This window comes from Aspergillus homomorphus (genome assembly GCF_003184865.1).
Source record: "Aspergillus homomorphus CBS 101889 unplaced genomic scaffold BO97scaffold_74, whole genome shotgun sequence".
Taxonomy (NCBI): Eukaryota; Fungi; Ascomycota; class Eurotiomycetes; order Eurotiales; family Aspergillaceae; genus Aspergillus; species Aspergillus homomorphus.
In genome coordinates, this window is record NW_020291960.1 from 27,545 (window position 1) to 45,786 (window position 18,242).

Below are 18,242 nucleotides of genomic sequence, written 5' to 3' on the forward strand. Positions count from 1 at the left end.
GTTTTGAAAGACATAACTTAGGTATTATAATACCCAAGTTACATTAGACGTCTTCTTCACTGCATCTCCTGAGTTGATTGTCCTTGTCCCCAGCAGCCGAAAGCGGTCGTGCACCGTAGAAACAAACCTACTTACATCATCGGCGACCCTCTGGCTGGAATGCGCGATTTGTGCGTTCTTTAGAGCTTCAGATTCTTCCGCGCACAAACCGCGCAATCTTGCCTCTCCCCCACACAGACAATTATAAATGATCGCACGCAATCCATCATGACTACTCATACAACGCCTTTCTCTCTTCATACACCATTAACTCAAATACACATTTCCCCCTTACCTCCATCCACTTCACATCCACAATTGCAAACATAATTCCGGCCAAGAGCCAAGCACAACTATTACGAATGAACTGACTCAAAGCTCGCCCCCGTGACCAGTCGCAAACATTCCGAGGGCAAACATTATTCTCAAACCTTGAAACAGAACTTAGATCTATCCCTTCAGCCACCTCGTGGTTGAATCATGTCGCAGCAGCAGTCCACAAGCAGCAACGGGGCCATCGCGCCCCGCGCGCCTGCCGGCCTCAGCGCCAGATCACTGCGCAGCACATTCTTCGTCAGCAACGTGCACTGCTCGTCGTGCGTGGCCTACATCGATGAAGTGTTATCCGAGATCGCGGGCGTGATCCAGGTCGATGTGTCCGTCCTCACGCACGAAGTTCGCGTTATGCATACCGCGGGCGTGGAGCCATCCGACCTGGTCAGAGCGCTGATCGACGCCTCCTTCGACGTGCATCATGTTACCAGCTACGAGCCCAAGGGCTCCGTGGTCGCGGACTTCGATACCACCGCGTGGCTGCCCCGCGACTCGATCTTCTCTGCCGGCCAGCCCGGCGCCCACGCCCCGCCGGCCCCGGGCAATAATCGACACATCGAGAATTGTGATGCCTGCAGGCAGGAAGAGTCGGAGAGTCTGGCGGCTGGGCTTGATCTGGCGGACGGGGATCGGCGTTATCAGTCTGCCCCGGGTGCGGGCAGCTGTCCGTTGGACGACAAGAGCGCTGGACGCGTGTCTCAGCATCGAGTGTCTGGGAGTCTCACAGGAAACGTAGCGTCGCAGACATCGTCGGTAGCAGACAGCTCGTTACAGGCGCCAGAAGAGAGGTTTAGTGCGCGTGTGAGCATTGGCGGCATGAGCTGTGCTTCGTGCGCCAACAGCATCACTAATGAAGTCAAGCAGCTTGACTTCGTGGAGGACATTACGGTCAATTTACTCACGAATAGTGCGGTGGTGGTCTTCGTCGGCCCGCGGGCAAATGCCGAGAAGATCGCCGAGCAGATCGAGGACATCGGCTTCGAGGCTTCTCTGGATGAGGTTCAAAGCCTTACTGTCGCACCGAGACGCAAGGAGCCTACGCCAACTTACATTGCAGAGGTCGCCATCAGCGGCATGACGTGTGGGTCTTGCTCCGGCGCGATCACTCGCGGGCTGGAAGAACTGCCCTTTGTGGTAGAAGTATCCATAAACCTATTGACGCACAGTGGAAGAATCGAGTTTGAGGATCGCAAGAACATCGACGCTGTCGTGGAGAAGATCGAGGACCTAGGGTATGATGCTTCGGTCAACAGTGTTGCTCCGAATGGCGCATGCCAAGAGAGCGAGATCGTCGAAGAACGAACAGTCTCAGTGCATGTGGATGGCATGTTCTGTCACCATTGCCCGGAAAAGGTCTTCAATTCACTTCAGGAGCTGTCGGATGTCAAGGTGGACGGGGCCCTCTCCGTCAACAACCCGATTCTCACCGTGACATATACACCCAAACCACCGTCCCTTACCATAAGAACTATACTACAGGCGATCGGGCAGTCGCACGAGTCGTTCACAGCCACGGTCTACCACCCCCCCAGTGTGGAAGATCGCTCTCGGGCGATGCAACGCCATGAACGACGGCGTCTCCTTACTCGGTTCACCTTTGTCCTGATAGTGGCGATCCCCACGTTTTTGCTCGGGATCGTGTTCATGACCCTTGTCTCATCCGATAACCCGACTCGGAAATATCTCGAAGAGCCAATGTGGGCAGGCGATGCATCGCGCCTCGAATGGGCGCTCTTTATCATGACCACGCCGGTCATGTTCTATGGCGCCGACATCTTCCACGTGCGAGCCATGAAAGAGATACACTCACTCTGGCGTCCTGGGAGTCGTGTACCAATCTTGCGCCGATTCTACCGCTTTGGCAGCATGAACCTTCTGATCTCTGCTGGAACCACGGTGGCGTATGTCTCATCCCTGGCCGTGCTTATCATGGATGCGTCCATGGGGTCTTCGTCCAGCACGCATAGCTCGACCTACTTCGACACGGTGGTGTTCCTCACCATGTTCATCCTGGCTGGGCGGTTCATGGAGGCATACAGCAAGGCCAAGACAGGAGATGCGGTGGCGTCCCTCGGAAAGCTGCGGCCAAGCGAGGCCTTGCTGAAGGTCCATGAAAGCACCCAGGCAGGCGCACCAGCGGAGAACAACCCCGAGGCCGGCAGCTACCAACGGACCAGTGTTGATATGCTGGAGATCGGGGATGTGGTCAGCATTCCTCACGGCGCCTCGCCCCCCGCGGACGGAGTAGTAGTTGGTACCGGCTCCTACCAGTTCGACGAAAGTTCATTGACTGGAGAATCCAAGCCCGTACACAAGTCAGCGGGCGACCCAGTGTATACTGGCTCCGTCAACGTCGGACAGCCCGTGGATGTCCAGGTCACTGCCCTGGGAAGCTCGTCAATGCTGGATCAGATCATCTCGGTCGTACGAGAGGGTCAGAGCAGACGCGCACCGCTCGAGAGGGTGGCCGACCTGCTGACCTCCCACTTCGTCCCGATTATCACCCTGATCGCCATTCTCACCTTCATCATCTGGCTCTCCCTCGGTCTGTCCGGAGCGCTTCCGCAAGACTACCTGGACGTCAGCCAGGGTGGCTGGACGTTCTGGAGCTTGGAATTCGCCATCGCTGTGTTTGTCGTCGCGTGTCCGTGCGGTCTCGCCCTCGCCGCGCCGACTGCGCTCTTCGTCGGCGGCGGCCTGGCTGCTCGGCAGGGTATATTGGTAAAAGGCGGCGGTGAGGCCTTCCAAGAGGCGAGTCGTCTCGACGCGATCGTGTTCGACAAGACCGGTACCCTCACTGAGGGAGGCAGCCTGCAGGTTTCAGACCATGACGAGCTCATCGCCGACGCCGACCTGCTCTCCATCGCCTGGACAGTCACGCGCAAGCTAGAAGAGAGCAGCAACCACCCGATCGCACGGGCCATCACGGAGTTCTGCCGCGAGAAGCCATCGACGCAAACGCAAGTCTCCAGCATCGACATCGAGGAACGAACTGGGCAGGGCATGAAAGGCACCTTCAGGATGACCACGTCCACCAACCCCGGCGATCAGCAACAATACGAAGCCGCCATCGGCAACCAACGGCTCCTCCACGCCCTAACCAACACGACGCCCACGACCGAAGACCCCGACCTCACCCAGCGTCTCACCAAGCACCAAACAGCCGGCAAATCCACAGCGATCCTCCTCCTCCGCCGCATCACCGGGCCCTCGAACCCCCCAGCCCCATTCACTCCAGCCCTCATCTTCGCCATCAGCGACACCATCCGCCCATCCGCAGTGCCCGTCCTCGCCGACCTCCGCCGCCAAAAAGTCAGCATCTACATGTGCACCGGCGACAACCGGACCACCGCACTAGCAGTAGCCGACCAACTGGGCATCCCGCACGACCACGTACAAGCGAACGTAACACCAGCCGGCAAAGCCGAATTCATCCGCGCAATCCAGTCCCCACCCTCCGACCTCGAAAGCCAGGCCTCGGGGCCCCGCAAAATCGTCGCCTTCGTAGGCGACGGCATCAACGACTCACCCGCACTCGCAGCCGCAGACGTAAGCATCGCGCTGGCCAGCGGCTCCGACGTGGCGCTGAACTCAGCAAGCTTCATCCTCCTGCACTCGGAGCTGCACGCGATCCAGCAGCTCGTGGCACTCAGCCGCCGGGTGTTCCGCCGCGTGAAGTGGAACTTCGCCTGGGCGCTGGTCTACAACGTCTGTCTTGTGCCCGTCGCCGCCGGCGTGTTCTACCCGATAGTCAGTGGCCATACGCGCGCCGGCACGCCGACGCACTGGCGGTTTAGTCCTGTTTGGGCTTCGTTGGCTATGGCGCTGAGTAGTATTTCGGTTGTGCTTAGCAGTCTTGCTCTCGCTTTTAGGTGGAAGCCTAGAGGGTGGGGTTCTGGGCGGAGGTAGCTCGTCCCTAGCCACTGGCATTAAGGTTGCCGGGGGAGAACCCCCGGACCCCCCTTTCTTTCAGCTTCCTGAGGTAGAGAAAGGGAGTGGGGGTGGAGTTGGGCGAGTCCTGTATTTAATGTTTAATAAGCTGAAGTCATGTCTTGTGGAAATGTGTCTACGGACGATTTAAATAACCATTGTCGGTCTGTTTTCTCTGTGAAAGTTGTAAAGCATGCTCAATATGTGGGATAGTATGTATTTAGACTCTATATCTATTCGTTGATACTATCGAGCCAACGTAATCCCAATAACTACAGTATCGGAGCAGCCACGGCACTAAAATATCCAGTAATTCGATACCAAGCAACACTTCCCAACTAACCATCTTCACCCCAGACTTCGGCAATCTTCTTGCTGAGGACCTTGGCGACCTTCTTGCGAGTCACGAGGGTCTGCATCTGATCGGAGACCAGGTTCTCGCGGTTGCGCGGATCGAGGGCCTCGAATGCCTGGAGGAAGGCCTGCGGGGTCTGCCAGCGGCGTTGGATCTCCAGGGCCTTCTCCCCGGTCACGCCGCGGATGCACATGAGCATCTTCAGGAAGACGTCGCGGAGGGTCAGGACGTCGGACTTGGAGGTCAGGGCGGAGAATGTGGAGAAGGTTACGGCGACGGTGGTGTTGGGGTTCTCTGCGCGGAGGCGCTCCAGGGTTTCGAGGTATGACTCGGAGGAGGACAGTTGGCGACTGGGGATTAAGGTGAGGGTGTGGGAGGGTGCTTCGCCGGATGCGGTGCCGTACATCTTACGGAGGAGGGAGGTCATCCGCGCTAGGTAGCGGATGGAGTCGTCGAGGTTCTTGGTTCGTTTCACGAAGTAGCCGTTGACGACTTGCGTTGAGGCGATCGCCGAGGCGACCATCTCGTTGTATTTCATGGCGCTGTTCAGGTCTTGGGTGACGGTGAACTCTTCAATGAGGTAGATGACGTTCTTGATCCCGGATCGCCGGAGCCGGAACTTCTGTTCGTGGAATCGGCCATCTTTCATAGAGCCGATCAGATCGTCGAGGCGTTTGCGTTCCACGATCCAGTCCAGCATCATCTCGTCACCTTCTTCCCCGTACCGCGACAGAAAGGTGGGATCGTGGAACTTGGCCACCCACATTACGTCGCCCAGCTCGAGAGCGCGCACCTCGGGCGTGACTCCCTTCTTGCTGAGCTCGTTGGCAAGATAGTCCCTGTCTTTGGAAGACCGCACTTCGCGCACGTCCAGTACCAGCTGGACTGTGAAGCTGTTCGGCGGGATCACGATGGGCGTCACGGCTCCATCAAAGTCCGGAAAGACATGAGGGTTGGTATTGGGGTTCTCTTGAGGAAGTTCCTCATACTCCAGGCTCTCTTGACGGGAGGCTTGCGGGCGTGCATTGTCTGATGCGCGATCAGGGATTGCAATGCTTGCATCGGGCTGAGTCTGGTAAAGGTTATTGTCAGTTATCCAGAACGGTAGCTGTATACCCCTGACATCAACAAACTCACGGATTCCGCTCTAAACGGCAACGTGCTTTGGCTCGGGTCCGACGGAGCGACCACCTTCATCCTCTTGGCAACCTCCCATCCGTCCTCCGTCAGAGCGTATCTTTTCAGAGGACGGCCATAGTCATAGACGAGCTCCTTCTGCAGCAGAGTCTTCATCGAAGTCCACGCCGTGTGGAACTTCGATGGGTCGCTCGGCGCCGTGAACGAACTATCGCAATGTGGTTGTGCCGTCTCAATAAGCTGTGATTTCGTCATACCCTGGGAGGCATTTTCATCCAGGGTTGCGAGAGCCAAAATGATCGCGTAAGGGCCAGACCGCAAGGTAGGCACATATGGCTTGGTTTTCCTGGGTTTCTTTGCCGGCTGGGCCTCTGTCGTTCCATCATCCGAGACTCTCTTGCTGCCGGCTGAGACTAATCTTAGAACGACACAATATCCAAAACGATCGTAAGAGCATAAAACAAACATTTGTGGGGGTGTTCGGGCATGGGAAGCCCATTTTCCTCGCAGTAGGCCTTGAGCTTCTCAGTCAAGCGATCACATAGCTTCGGACCTAGCCCATTGAGCTGCTGCGCCTCCGAGGGATGCTGAAAGGCCAGCGGACAAGCTTTCATCGACTCATAGGCTTTTTTGTACCTATCGGATCATCAGCGAGCGTCTCAAAAACAGAACCCGAGTTTTCACTATACTAACACAATGGCGCCCTTGCTGTTGCGCTCTCGTGCCTGGTCGAGCCATTCTTTGATCCACCCCAACAGCAGGGGATTGGCACAAGTTTCGCTCATGTTGCCGCGAAGCTAGACCCCATGGGCATGGGCATACGGCAGTGGGAGTTCTCGACGACACACCAATGACAGAGATGAAGGACGGTGCTGTCGTACCCACATCGGATCGCGAAGGGTCAGCTTGCGCGGCCACGGTGGAGGTCTGGCCATGCGAAGTGACGTGCGGATTTCCCATTCACTTCGCTTCCCACGCGCTTTCCGAGCGATTGACGCGTATTTCCTTTTACGGCGGTCGCCACCCGTGGCTGGTGCAGGTGATAATTGTGGCGCGCGTGTGGCGGTGCAGGACCCGCCTTCGAGGACCTTTGCTACTATAACTAATTCCTACCTTCAAATAAACTAAGCCTCGGTCCACCGACGGCCCGACTGTACATACATACTGGAGAGCTCCATGATGATCCCGGTGCATGTTCCTAGTATGTACGGGGGAGGAAACCTAGAGTGATGTATTTGACATGCCAAGTTAATTAGTATGGCTCACAATCTCTCAAATAGCTGCCTATGAAACCCACCAGCAACAGCAAAAGCCTAAGCCACCATAATACTCTAGTTTCATCAATATCAACTATTTTTAACACCATTATAAATCGCAGCCAGAGCCCACCCCAAGATCCCGACCAATGACGTACGCGGTATCCAACCCTTACAGACACAAAATCAAGCCCTTAGCTACTAACCCCATATGCGGAATACGTCATGGAACCAATGGATTGAATATAGGTTGATACGCTCATTGCTCTCAATAAAGGGTAGGATCAAATGAACGATCAAAGGACGAATAATATTGTAAGCGGTAAGTAAAACCCTTCTATAGACGACCCCCTTCATTTGTGCCCAAGCATTCTGCCGTAATCTCAGTCACAGAGAGTGTTTCCTCATCCATGATGATTATGTGGAGGAGCGACCTGTCGTGAAGCCGGGCAGATGAGGACGCCCAAACAGTTCTCTTTCCAGACTGCTCCCCACTTGCTCAAGAAGTTCTCCCTGCCAGCCACACATTTCCAGACTGACCCAAGGTTGACTGGCTTTTTGTCATGCGCTGCGGCCAGGTCCAAAACAGGTTGGATTGGCTGCTCATCGCGCTCTATGAGGTGTGACTGCACAGTGTTGGAGGTGTCGAAATTATACCCTAATATAGCACATTCGGCGGGGATTCTTGAGATCTGCTCCGCCCTTTTGGTGGCGATTATGGCATTCCAATCGACCTCGACTGCCATTTATTGCTATTGTAATTAGCTAGGTAGTCGACTGGCATGTGTCATACAGCGTTGAGAGATTTGTTTTGGGAAGTCTTTATACTCCGTAGCTTGTAGATAACCTTATCCAGGCCCCAGAAGTAACTGCAAGTAATAAGACTCGGACTGTACTAATCTAGACTATACTAATCATTAATTTTCATCTTCACAACTAATAAGTTAAGTTTAGTCATCCCAGGCTATACTATCATAAACAAAGTTAATCTCATAAGATTATAATTGCATAGTTGACAAGAAGAAAGAGGGATTATGAAGATTACCAACGTTTACCATTGACTATGATTAGAACAACCAGAGTTCCAATCAATCTTTCCAAAGAATCTATTAGATAGGCTTGAGATCTAAGAGGAAACAGCCCAACAGAATTTACTATAAGATTACGAGAATGACAACTCTAACTATTAATCCTTATGGATTGAATGAGCATATCTTAGAGCTATGGACTAAGTCTGGTTTCTATAAATTTATTAGAGTTAGTTCTTTTTTATCGTTCAAGAAAGATCTATCTCATATAGAATACAGAAGCGTCAAGCGTTCCTTCCGCTTGCGGGTCCCTAGTTTCGCTTACTGTTTCAAGCTGGGCAAACTATAAAATTGAGTTGCGTGATAGTTGGCCATCAGAACATCGCACAAGGATAAGGGTTATGCAACAGATAGTGGATAAAGCCAAGAGAGTAGAGTGCTGTTAAATAATCTAGCGAGATCGAGATCAATCTAAGACACCCCCGGCGAGATGCAGGAACACTGGTTCTCCGATCTGCAAGCTCGACTAGCCACGCATGACGTCAATTCCCACCTCCACCTCCGTCACCTTCAAAAGCCCTTTGACATGGCGTCTGCTGCTTCTGTCTTCTCTCCCCAGAATTTTATACTACTCCGCTCTAATCCCTGCTAATGAGCGGCCTTCTTGACCCCCTATTTGCAGAATGTCTCAACCTGATCCCGCCAACAATGTACAGCAAGTCTCCTACAGCACAAAGAACAGCCGCGGGGGCATCCTAGAAGCCGAACGCACCACTGCCGACGTAACCGGCCCTACCGACAGTCATGCCCTGTCTAAGGTGGACCAGGACGAGAAGGGGCTTGCCCAGAGGGCCGGCGACACCGACACCATTACAGATGTGGGATGGGACAAACCGCCTGAGCAAATCCACGAGCGCGTGGTATCAGGCTTGTCTAATGAAGACCTCTGGATGCTCATCCGACGCTTCAATAAGGTAAACGCCCCAGAAGTCATTCCAAGCAAGCTCTGGAGCTGACCCTCGCAGCAAATCTACTATGTCAAAGCAATGCCGGAAGCCCCCCTTCAGCGGCTCGACTTGAACCGGGCGGAAGACGAGCAGTTCTCCCCCGACAAACTGCGAGCAACCCTCGAGCGCTTCTATACCACCATCGTGGTGTCTCTGACTGCCTTCGTCAAACATATTGCAAGACTACGCTCGTGGGGGGAGCGCAACCGGACAGCAGGATTCTGCCTTGTAGGTTACCGTCAAGGATATTCGTGGGCGTAATTGGCATTGACTGGCTTATGACTCTAGGTCTACTTTGCTGCATGGATACTTGATCTCGTCGCACCCACATTCTTTGCTCTGCTCTTGGTGTTGGTCGTCAGCCCCCAGTCGCGGGAATTCTTATTCCCTCCTGCCCCAATCCCGCTCGTGAACGCGGGCACAGGTGGCATCCAGAAGCCCAAAGCAGGGGTTCTGGGCTCGCATGACAGCATCACAGGAGCACCGGAGAACATGAAAGGTGAAGCAGCTGAGCAGGAGGCTTCGAATCTCATGACTAGTGTGGCCAGTGTCGCCGTGGGTAGCGTAGCGGGAAAGCATGACCAGGGAACTCCGGACGACGCGCCTATAGAGTCGTCGGTGCCTGATGCCATGGAGATAGCTACCAGTGCAGCGGATGCGCAGACGGCCGCCCATGGAGAGGCCACGGACGAGTCCCACGACAAGACTAAGGAGCCGATGAGGGATACAGTCTACAACGCTGCGAACCTAGCCATGCGCATCCTTGCTGATATTATCGACACCTACGAGAGGTTTGCCAAGTAAGTCACCCAGCCGCCAACCTGTAATGTGACCGTGATTGACGCTGGTAGTGCACTGTCTCCGACACCCCCATTCTCAATGATCACCCCCTACCTGCGCCTGGCGAGCGTGCTATCAGTGGGCTTCCTAGGCTCTCTCATTATCTCCAGCTATATGCTGGTCAAGATGAGTACCTTTGGCGTAGGCTTTGCATTCTTCGGTGACCCAATCATCAGGCGAGCGGTGTCATACCTGAACCGCGAATTCCCACGGTGGGAGAAACTCCTTGAGCTTCAGAAGTACGTAAACCACCCCGCCCCAAAACAGCACCCATCGCTGACCATACACCCTCAGCTCCCTGCTCAAGGGAATCCCCACCAACGCGCAGCTCACCCTAACGCTCCTCCGCATCGGCGAAGCCAACGGCGCGCCCCTGCCCCCACCCCCCTCCCACTCCCTGCACACCACACCCTCGCAACCGGCCGACGTGCGCAACGAAGACATCCCACTAGACGCAACCGACGAAGAAATCAACGCCGCAATCGCGCCCACCCCGGCACACGAACAACCCGAAGCACACGAAATCCACCCTCACCCGCCCAAAAAGGGGTTCGCAAGCCGCATGATCGGTTTTTTCCGGGGCACAACAGCAACGGGCATCGAAAGCAAGCTGGCCGTCGACCGCGCCAAAGCAGCCGTCGGCTCCAAGCGCGCGAAAGGACGCGTGGGCGTGCTCCGCAAGAAGGGCCAGATCACGCTACCGTCGGGGCCCGTGCAATTCGATGGACGGTACCGAGGCAAACGCGGGGTGCTGGTGATCGACCAGTCCGCGACGCCGGCGGTGCTGTACTTCACGACGGACCACTCGGTGCAGCTGGCAGGCGCGGACCCAACGCTCGCGCGCCGCCCCAAGGGCTCCGTGCTGTTCACGATGCCCGTGGCTGATATCCGGGAGATGCGCAAGGTCGGCGGCCTCGGCTGGAAGGGCAAGCTTGTGACGGGCTGGGCCGTCGGCAGTAAGGAGGTCGTCGACGGGTTGAATCTTGTGGGTCGTCTGCCTGAGCAGAATTATCAGCTCACTGCTATGAAGACCCGTAATCAGCTGTTTAATCGCCTGGTGGCTATCGATGGACAGGTTTGGGCTAGCTATTAGGTCTCCCGATGTCTTTCGGGGGGCCAGTTCGTGTGCGTCTTTGGCTAAGGTTGTTCTCAGGTTTGGAAATAAATCTTCCCGGTTTCTTATTACCCTCTTCTCGGTTTCGGACATGTGTGGTTATTTCGTTGGAGGTGTGATTGAGGACCGGACGGTCGGGTAGGCAGGGAGTTGATGGCCTTATGATGGATGTTGGATTTTGATATGTGACCATGATTGTTTCTCTAATGTCTTATATTCTATCTCGTATGGCTCGAAATTGCAGATTGTACATAACACACCCACCGTAAAAAGCCAAGGTTCCAAGTCTAACATCGTATTTCTGTCAATGCGCCGCCCTCTCCAGCTCAGTTTTATAGTCTCTGACAGCCTGCTCAAACGAGACATTCCGCTTGAACCCCAGCGCCATCGCTTGGGTATTATCGAACCGCGTGGGCCAAAACTCCAAGATCGGCTTCAACGCAGTGTCATCCTCCTCCTCCTCCAACAGTGCCAGCGCCTCCCTTCCACCGACCCTCTCCAATGCATCTCAGGTCGGTCTTGCGCGAGGATTTGATTTGGCCGATGAAGCCTGCGGCGCCGGTGATGAGGATTGTCTTTTCGGCATGTTGGGGTGTACGGGGTTGTTGGGGATGAGAGCTGCGGTCGGGGGTATTCGATTTGTGTGTTTATTTAAGGCTCTATAGTTGTTTGATGGTGTTGCAGTGGACTGGTTGTGCAGCTGTGCAGCTGGGCTCGCGATGGTGAGGGGTCGGACTGTCCTCCGCAGGTTCGCATTAACTCCGAGGTGGACGCTCTGTTGTCTCCGCAGACCGGACTTGGCCCGGTAGATGCTTGCTCCATAATCTTCACATGCTGAGCTTGTTCATGATATAGACGATTGGTGTGTCATGGAAATATGTTGCGAAGCGAGCGAATGGCCAATGGAGTTTGAGTGCGGGCAAGCTGCGCTAGTTTTTTTCTCGAAGGCAGTATATGCATAAGTATGAGGAGATAGCTACTACCGCGTTAGTGGCGACTCTATTGTACTAGCTCATGGCTGAAGCGTGTTCTCAGTCGAAGTCAATGCCCTGATAGATGGATGGGTGTTGATTGTTGACGATTCTTGAAATTACCCCGCAGCGTTTCCCCAGATCCCGTGCCTGACACAGTCGGGAAAGGAAAAATGTCAACAAAGGAGGGGGGGATGTATGCGATCGTTGTCAGGAGTGCAATCAAGTAGAGTGTTCAGAAAGATAACATGGTAGTATCCATTGTACTTCTAAGCACCCTGTAATCTAATCAATCGCAGAGGTGTTGACTGGTGAGGAAGGTCAGGGTCCAGTCAGTTCCAGTCCGTCGAAGCGGGGTTGACCCGCCCATCTTCTTTCATCTTCAGTCTTCACAGCTCGTCCTTTCCCCACTTCAATTCTGCTTCTCTCGCTCCTGTGCCACATTGGCTTGTCTTCTGTGCTTCAACGGGCAAATACTGAGCTTCTTTGTCTCAAGCATCGATAGGAACCATTGGATCGCTTCTGTAGATCCTTACCACCAACTAACTGCTTATCACTGCTGGTGCAGAATGCCGGAGTATCCCCGATCCACCATTAGTCCATGATCAACCACCACCACTAGCACCACCATGAAGCGCTCTTCACATGATGCGAATCTCGATGAGAACCCACGTCCGCATAGCCGACAGCCGTCTCTTATTTCCGACGGCCGACCACCTGCGCCGAAAATCTCAAAAGCCCGCGCCTGTGAGTTCCTCTGCTGGGATGTTTGCGGAGCCCCGCACTTGACCTCAGAGCACACATGATGAAGAGCTCGTCAAGCTGATTCTGATTTATCTCTACAAAAGGCGCAGAATGTAAACGCCATAAGATACGTTGTGAGTTTAAGGCTGGCGAAACAAGTTGCACGAAATGTACGCGCAGCGGCATAAAATGCATGGTCAATGACTTTTCACAGAAGTTTGTTGATGATGATGTGACGTAAGTGCACGTAGATCTCACTACTTCGAGGTACACTCTCTAACACCTCGAGCGAATTCAGGTGGAAGTCGCAAGCTACAGCCACAATCCAACAGCTTCAAGCGGCAGTCTCGCATCTTCTACGTCAAGGAGGGCTCCCAGATCTCGCCTCGTTTTCTGGAGGGGATACCCAAGGTGGTACTAGTCCTGCTGAGTCCCAGTCGGACCTACAGCCCTCTTTCTCTGGATCACCCGCAATCAAGCAGTCGGCTGAGCCTGGGGCGGTCATGGATGTTACCCGAGAGCCTTCCCAGGAACCAGATCTCCAGGACCGTGAGCTGGTGCCAGCGCCGATGCGGAGTTTATACGAAGTTACGAAACTGCGCAACCTGCGCAATAATCCTATCGAACGACCCAAAATAACGCTTCTAGAAGAGGACTTCATTTCTCGGGGTTTGATCTCGCTTCATGAAGCTGAAGAGCTTTTCGCGTACTTCAGTAGGACAATGAACCAGCTGCTCTGGGGTGGGATAATTCTGGTTCATCGCGATCTGACGTCCGTCCGCCGCGCGTCTACGCTTCTCTCCGCTGCTGTCCTTACGGTTGCCGCACTACATATTCCCAACCGTACGGAAACGCTGAACCGGTGCTATAGCGAGTATGTATCACTTGTGTCGAGTATGTCGTTAACGCGGTCGCATACTCTGGACGATATTCGTGCTCTCTGCGTCGGCGCTTTCTGGTTGTCGGAGCTGAGCTGGAAGCTCTCCGGTCATGCGGTTCGCATTGCCACTGAGCTAGGCCTCCATCAGAGCTACCAGAAGATGATGCGTGGTCACAATGATCAGTATGAGCGTGCCCAGCTTTGGTATCTTATGTACGTGTGTGATCACCATTTCAGTATCGCATACGGCCGCCCACCAGTAATTCACGAGGACACCGCCATTCGAAACTACGAGACATTTCTGCAGTCGCCGCTGGTTGTGCCCGGAGATATACGGCTCATGGCTCAAGTGGCTCTGTTCATGATCCTGACTGAAGCTTACCGGACGTTTGGAAGTGATACGGAGCAAGCCTTCACAGAGGAAGACTTTGGGCAATTACGTGTCTACAATGTGGCTATTGATCAGTGGCGTCTGCTTTGGCAGCCACGGTCAGGTACGTTGTCCGTCCAATGATATATCGTGAGACACCCCTAACATTCTTGGCCGAATCATAGGCGATAGCCCGTATGTCCGGACATATCCATCGAAGGGAGTGGTGCTTCACTACCACTTCGCCAAATTCCAGCTGAACTCCCTTTCGCTACGGGCTTTATCTCCGTCCAACACCCCCGTCTTCTCGATGGACCGTAAAGAGTCCGCCAATACTGCCATCGCGTCCGCCATGGCCTGCCTGAACATGGTGCTTGAGGAACCAGATATCCGAGACGCAATAGTCGGGGTCCCTATCTTCACGCACACAATGGTCACATTCTCCGCCGTATTCCTGCTCAAGGTTGCCATTAACTGGAACTCGGCCTACCTCAGCCTTGACGGTCGCCAGGTGCGGCGTCTGGTGGAGCGGGTGATTGAATTGCTGAACTGTGTCTCCGCAGGCGAGAGACATTTGACGAGGCACATCGCCCGGGGACTGGGGAAGATGTTGGAACGGTTTGACACCTGGGATTCGTGGCAGGCCAAGGGCACGTCTGTGGCTGAGTCCGCACCCACTGATGCACAGGGGTTAGATGTGCCAGGCGGTGCTAACGCGATGGCCCAAGGATTCCCGCCGCCGGATCTGATATATGATATGGTTGGCACTTATGGATTTGGCCTGGATGAGAATTTGCTTGATCCCAGCGTGGCGAGTTTTGAATTTTTAGCCCACTGAATTCGAGCGTAGAGTTTCTGTGTTGGATGAGAAACCGTAATAGACTATTTGGTTCATCCACTGAAACTGGATATCGTTTCTTCCCAGTTTAATACACAGCCTGGCAATGGGGCGATGGCTGTACCACCACGGCGCGAGAAACTAACTTGAGCAGAGAAAGCAGAAGCAACACTACGGCCTGGCGCGCCAACTAGCTGATTCGAAAGCGCGTGTGTCGCGTGTTCTGCGGCCTGTTCCTGGAGAACGGACAGCATCGGGCCGTGGTTCGGCTTCGACACCACCCAGGGCCAGCCAGTACGCGAGTGTGGGTATGCACTATGCTGACAGTCTCCTTCACCTCGCTGGGCAGCAGCACCATCGCCGCACACGCGTAGAATTGTATTGACCCCGAGGTAGACCAGATCCAGGTTCATGTCGGCCGCGATACGCGCAGGTTCCATCGCCTCGATCATGCAGGGGAAGGCGGGGAGAGCATTGGGGTGATGGAGGTCGCGGTCACGCTGTATAGTGTACAAGGCGCGGCACAACGGACCCCGCGGCGTCCTTGCGGTTTTCCATGAGTAAGAATGAGACTAAATACTCTGCTGGAACAGACGGCTTGAGGAATGATAATGAACTGGTTAACCCCGTTAGCGGCTGTGGAGGTCGGCGTCCCTGCGCGATCTGACTAGGATTCCAGGGGGCGGGCGGGCCCTGGATGGATTTGCCCTAGCCTTCTTCCTTCTCCTCGGGTGCGAACTGTGACAGGCTGTGTTGCTGCTACTGTGGATTTAAGTTAGTGTTGTGCTACAGTATGTTCTACTGCAATTGTACGTTCAAGTTCTTTGGTAGCACCGTGTGTTAATGATACTCTTTTTGTCTGGCAGGTGGCCTGCGAGGCACAAAGTACATAATCCGAGCCAGCCGGGGGAAAGTGAGGGAGGAGTCTGTGTAAGCTTGCACTAGAGTAGTCCGAATCGCGTTAGGTTGGATTTACTTAGCTGTATGGTAGGATTATGCAGTAGTTAGTTAAGTAACTTTGAGTAAGCTGCGTAATGGTCCAGAGATGGACATCGCCCTGAAGAGGTTGATTGACATCATGATTCATTCTGATTCTCTTCCACGCGTTGAGGACAATTAAGTCCACTCACACCTGGAACCGCCCTGGTAAGTTTCAGTTTCAGTTTCAGTCACAATGCACTAAATGCTTAATGCATGGCCCCGGACGGTCTGTGCACCCGGGCAGTTCCCAGCTTCCCCGTACTTGGTATTGTCACCCCGCTTACCTTACCGTACGCCATCCACCTTTCCCTGTCTTTCTTTTCCTTCCTTCTTGCTTCTCTTTCGTCTTCCTCTCTCTGTGCATCATCACTCATCCTGTCTCAGCACTGCCAGAGCACATCATGATGTGGCCTCATCTCTCGCTCAGTTGCAGCTCACTTTTCTCTCAGGTCTGAGGGAACTCCAATCCGAAAATGTATTATCGTTCCATGGCGAGTTGAGATCCAAGGCAGCCGAGCAGCGAGAGCCGCCGGGCCTCATCTCGTCATGGCATCACTGCGGAGTCACTCGTCCAGTTTTGCTTAGCATCCTATGCGCACGGCCTCGGTACGGGTAACCCGACGCGCACTGCGACAGGAACGAGAGCCCCAGCTTGTTGCTGCTGCTGTTGCTGTGTTGCTGCGCCGCCGCCGCCGCCGCCGCCGCCGCTGCTGCTTTCTTCTTCTTGTTTAGCTTCTGTCGGCTTTCCCCCTACCCCCAGCCAAGTGCGCGCTTTTCTCGCGCCGCGCTGCTGCTGCGCTGAGCTGCTTGGGGCTGGCTCCCGGCCGCGCCAACTGACTGTGACTGAAGTAATGCTCGCTCGCTCACTCACGCACTCACTCGTTCCGCGGCCGGGTCTCTCCTCCCCTCACCCAAACCAAACCAAACTGGCCAAGGGAAGGGGGAAGCGGAGGCCGTCTGCTTTCTCTCTGTCTGCCTGTCTGTTCCCTGCCGGTCCTGCTGCCCTCTGAATTCCTCTGCTTCCCTCCCTCTTCCCTCCTCTCCCTCTTATACTTCTCCCACTCCCCCAATCTCTCTCCCTCTTTCCCTTCCTCTTTCTCCTCTCCTCTCTCACACACTTCCCCTTACTACTTCTCTCATACTACCATACAGCTCCTGGCTATTCATTGCCCTCGTACTTTCACTTCATCTATACCTATATCTATCAATCTACAATTGCGCAATTGACTGAGCGCCCCTTTCTCTCTAACCTAATCACCTTCAATCATGTCTACCCGTAAGAGAAAGCAAGAGGCCGAGGAAGAGGAGGAGCTTCAAGCCCTGCCCAGTGACGAAAGTGAGGAGGAAGAGGAGTGAGTCTCCCCTTGACTTCTCAATTCGCATTCACTTTTCTTTCCGCATGAAGCGCTTTCTCTTCGCTTCATCTATGCGCGTTTAACTAAACCTTCCCCGACAACTTTCACACTGATGCGACAAGTAATCGCTACAACCCACTGACAAAGTCGCAGATACGAGGATTCCGAGGTCGACCAAAGCGACCTCGGCAGCGAAGAGGAAGAAGAGGAAGAACTCAATGAAGAGGCCGAAGAGCCGGAAGAGGAAGGTTAGTCGCCTATCTCTTTTTTTTATGATCATTACAGCAAACCAACCCCGATGATATCGTTGTGCATTGATGCGCTAACCTCTTCTCTCTCGACAGCCCCAGCACCCAAGAAACGAAAGACCGCCCCCGCTCCTGCGGCCAACGACGAAGACGAGGAGGAGGCCGCACAGAACGGCGAGAACGGAGTCGGTGAGGATGACAACGACGACGAGGAAGAAGAGGAAGAACTTGCCGACGATGATGTCGAAGAGGAAGCTGATGATGATGACCTCGATGATGACGCTGCGGAGACAGCCAAGGAGAGTGGGCCCGCCAAGGCGGCCGCGAAGGCCAAGGGAGCTGTTGTTCCTAAGGAGCCGGAGGTTGATGTCGAGGATGATGAGGAGTGAATTTCTGTCTCTACTTCTTTCTAGGGACTGGGGGATAATTTGGAGGAATCTTGAGATTGTGCTTCGCAAGTTGGTTTATCGGTCCCGGCCTGTGGTTATTTTTTATCTAATACGACAGGATTTTCCTGGGGTTTATTTTGATCTTGTGCCGGCTATGGTTGCTGGTTTGCATAATATTGACTTCGTTGGTTGCGATCTGCTGCTTTTGTTTGGGTGTAAGACTGGTGTCTGTAGATGATTTTGCTGGGCAGTAGCAAGTAGCTACCTACGGTAGTTGCTTATCATTCAGGTTCGTATCGAATTAGATAAGTAGCCTTGCTACTGTCCTCGTCTAAGTTCCCGCAGACCTTCCAAGGACAGGATTCACCAAGGCTGTAATACCATTCACCCGAGATAGTATTTCCCAGGGAGAGTATTTACGCTGTAA

The 18,242-nt window shown here is 54.1% G+C and overlaps 5 protein-coding genes across 5 annotated transcripts; 4 read left to right on the forward strand and 1 right to left on the reverse strand.

Moving 5' to 3' along the window:
* Positions 1-310: 310 nt before the first annotated feature.
* BO97DRAFT_473879 (putative copper resistance-associated P-type ATPase) lies at positions 311-4,358 on the forward strand (the record flags this gene model as incomplete). The annotated part of the gene is made up of 2 exons (XM_025700279.1): positions 311-4,244; positions 4,307-4,358. The coding sequence occupies exons 1-2, from the start codon at positions 520-522 to the stop codon at positions 4,356-4,358; spliced, it is 3,777 nt and encodes a 1,258-aa protein (XP_025546250.1). The 5' UTR covers positions 311-519.
* Positions 4,359-4,554: 196 nt separating this feature from the next.
* Positions 4,555-6,747, reverse strand: BO97DRAFT_473880 (crossover junction endonuclease MUS81). The gene is made up of 4 exons (XM_025700280.1): positions 6,488-6,747; positions 6,261-6,430; positions 5,795-6,207; positions 4,555-5,729 (listed from the first exon to the last, which is right to left on the reverse strand). Exons 1-4 carry the CDS (start codon positions 6,577-6,579, stop codon positions 4,641-4,643), a joined length of 1,764 nt encoding a protein of 587 aa, XP_025546251.1. The 5' UTR covers positions 6,580-6,747; the 3' UTR covers positions 4,555-4,640.
* Positions 6,748-8,664: 1,917 nt separating this feature from the next.
* BO97DRAFT_409235 (DUF3292 domain-containing protein) lies at positions 8,665-11,214 on the forward strand. Its single transcript, XM_025696016.1, has 6 exons — positions 8,665-9,052; positions 9,104-9,313; positions 9,374-9,885; positions 9,937-10,164; positions 10,220-11,000; positions 11,079-11,214. Exons 1-6 carry the CDS (start codon positions 8,762-8,764, stop codon positions 11,088-11,090), a joined length of 2,034 nt encoding a protein of 677 aa, XP_025546252.1. The 5' UTR covers positions 8,665-8,761; the 3' UTR covers positions 11,091-11,214.
* A 1,301-nt stretch (positions 11,215-12,515) lies between these two features.
* Positions 12,516-14,842, forward strand: BO97DRAFT_400732 (putative C6 transcription factor; the record flags this gene model as incomplete). The annotated part of the gene is made up of 4 exons (XM_025694307.1): positions 12,516-12,757; positions 12,859-12,991; positions 13,053-14,128; positions 14,190-14,842. The coding sequence occupies exons 1-4, from the start codon at positions 12,640-12,642 to the stop codon at positions 14,840-14,842; spliced, it is 1,980 nt and encodes a 659-aa protein (XP_025546253.1). The 5' UTR covers positions 12,516-12,639.
* Positions 14,843-16,612: 1,770 nt separating this feature from the next.
* On the forward strand, positions 16,613-18,007 carry BO97DRAFT_409236 (uncharacterized protein). Its single transcript, XM_025696017.1, has 3 exons — positions 16,613-17,175; positions 17,332-17,426; positions 17,523-18,007. The coding sequence occupies exons 1-3, from the start codon at positions 17,090-17,092 to the stop codon at positions 17,813-17,815; spliced, it is 474 nt and encodes a 157-aa protein (XP_025546254.1). The 5' UTR covers positions 16,613-17,089; the 3' UTR covers positions 17,816-18,007.
* The last annotated feature ends 235 nt before the right edge of the window (positions 18,008-18,242 follow it).

Bases quoted from the DNA above. Each gene is read 5' to 3' on its own strand.
- BO97DRAFT_473880 (XM_025700280.1), bottom strand. From the start codon at position 6,579: ATGAGCGAAACTTGTGCCAATCCCCTGCTGTTGGGGTGGATCAAAGAA. The intron at 6,208-6,260 runs GTTTGTTTTATG...TTCTAAGATTAG, and splicing joins GCCCGAACACCCCCACAAAT to TCTCAGCCGGCAGCAAGAGA. The intron at 5,730-5,794 runs GTGAGTTTGTTG...AACCTTTACCAG, and splicing joins TGCCGTTTAGAGCGGAATCC to ACTCAGCCCGATGCAAGCAT.
- BO97DRAFT_409235 (XM_025696016.1), top strand. From the start codon at position 8,762: ATGTCTCAACCTGATCCCGCCAACAATGTACAGCAAGTCTCCTACAGC. The intron at 9,053-9,103 runs GTAAACGCCCCA...TGACCCTCGCAG, and splicing joins TCATCCGACGCTTCAATAAG to CAAATCTACTATGTCAAAGC. The intron at 9,314-9,373 runs GTAGGTTACCGT...TTATGACTCTAG, and splicing joins GGACAGCAGGATTCTGCCTT to GTCTACTTTGCTGCATGGAT.
- BO97DRAFT_409236 (XM_025696017.1), top strand. From the start codon at position 17,090: ATGTCTACCCGTAAGAGAAAGCAAGAGGCCGAGGAAGAGGAGGAGCTT. The intron at 17,176-17,331 runs GTGAGTCTCCCC...ACAAAGTCGCAG, and splicing joins GAAAGTGAGGAGGAAGAGGA to ATACGAGGATTCCGAGGTCG. The intron at 17,427-17,522 runs GTTAGTCGCCTA...CTCTCTCGACAG, and splicing joins CGAAGAGCCGGAAGAGGAAG to CCCCAGCACCCAAGAAACGA.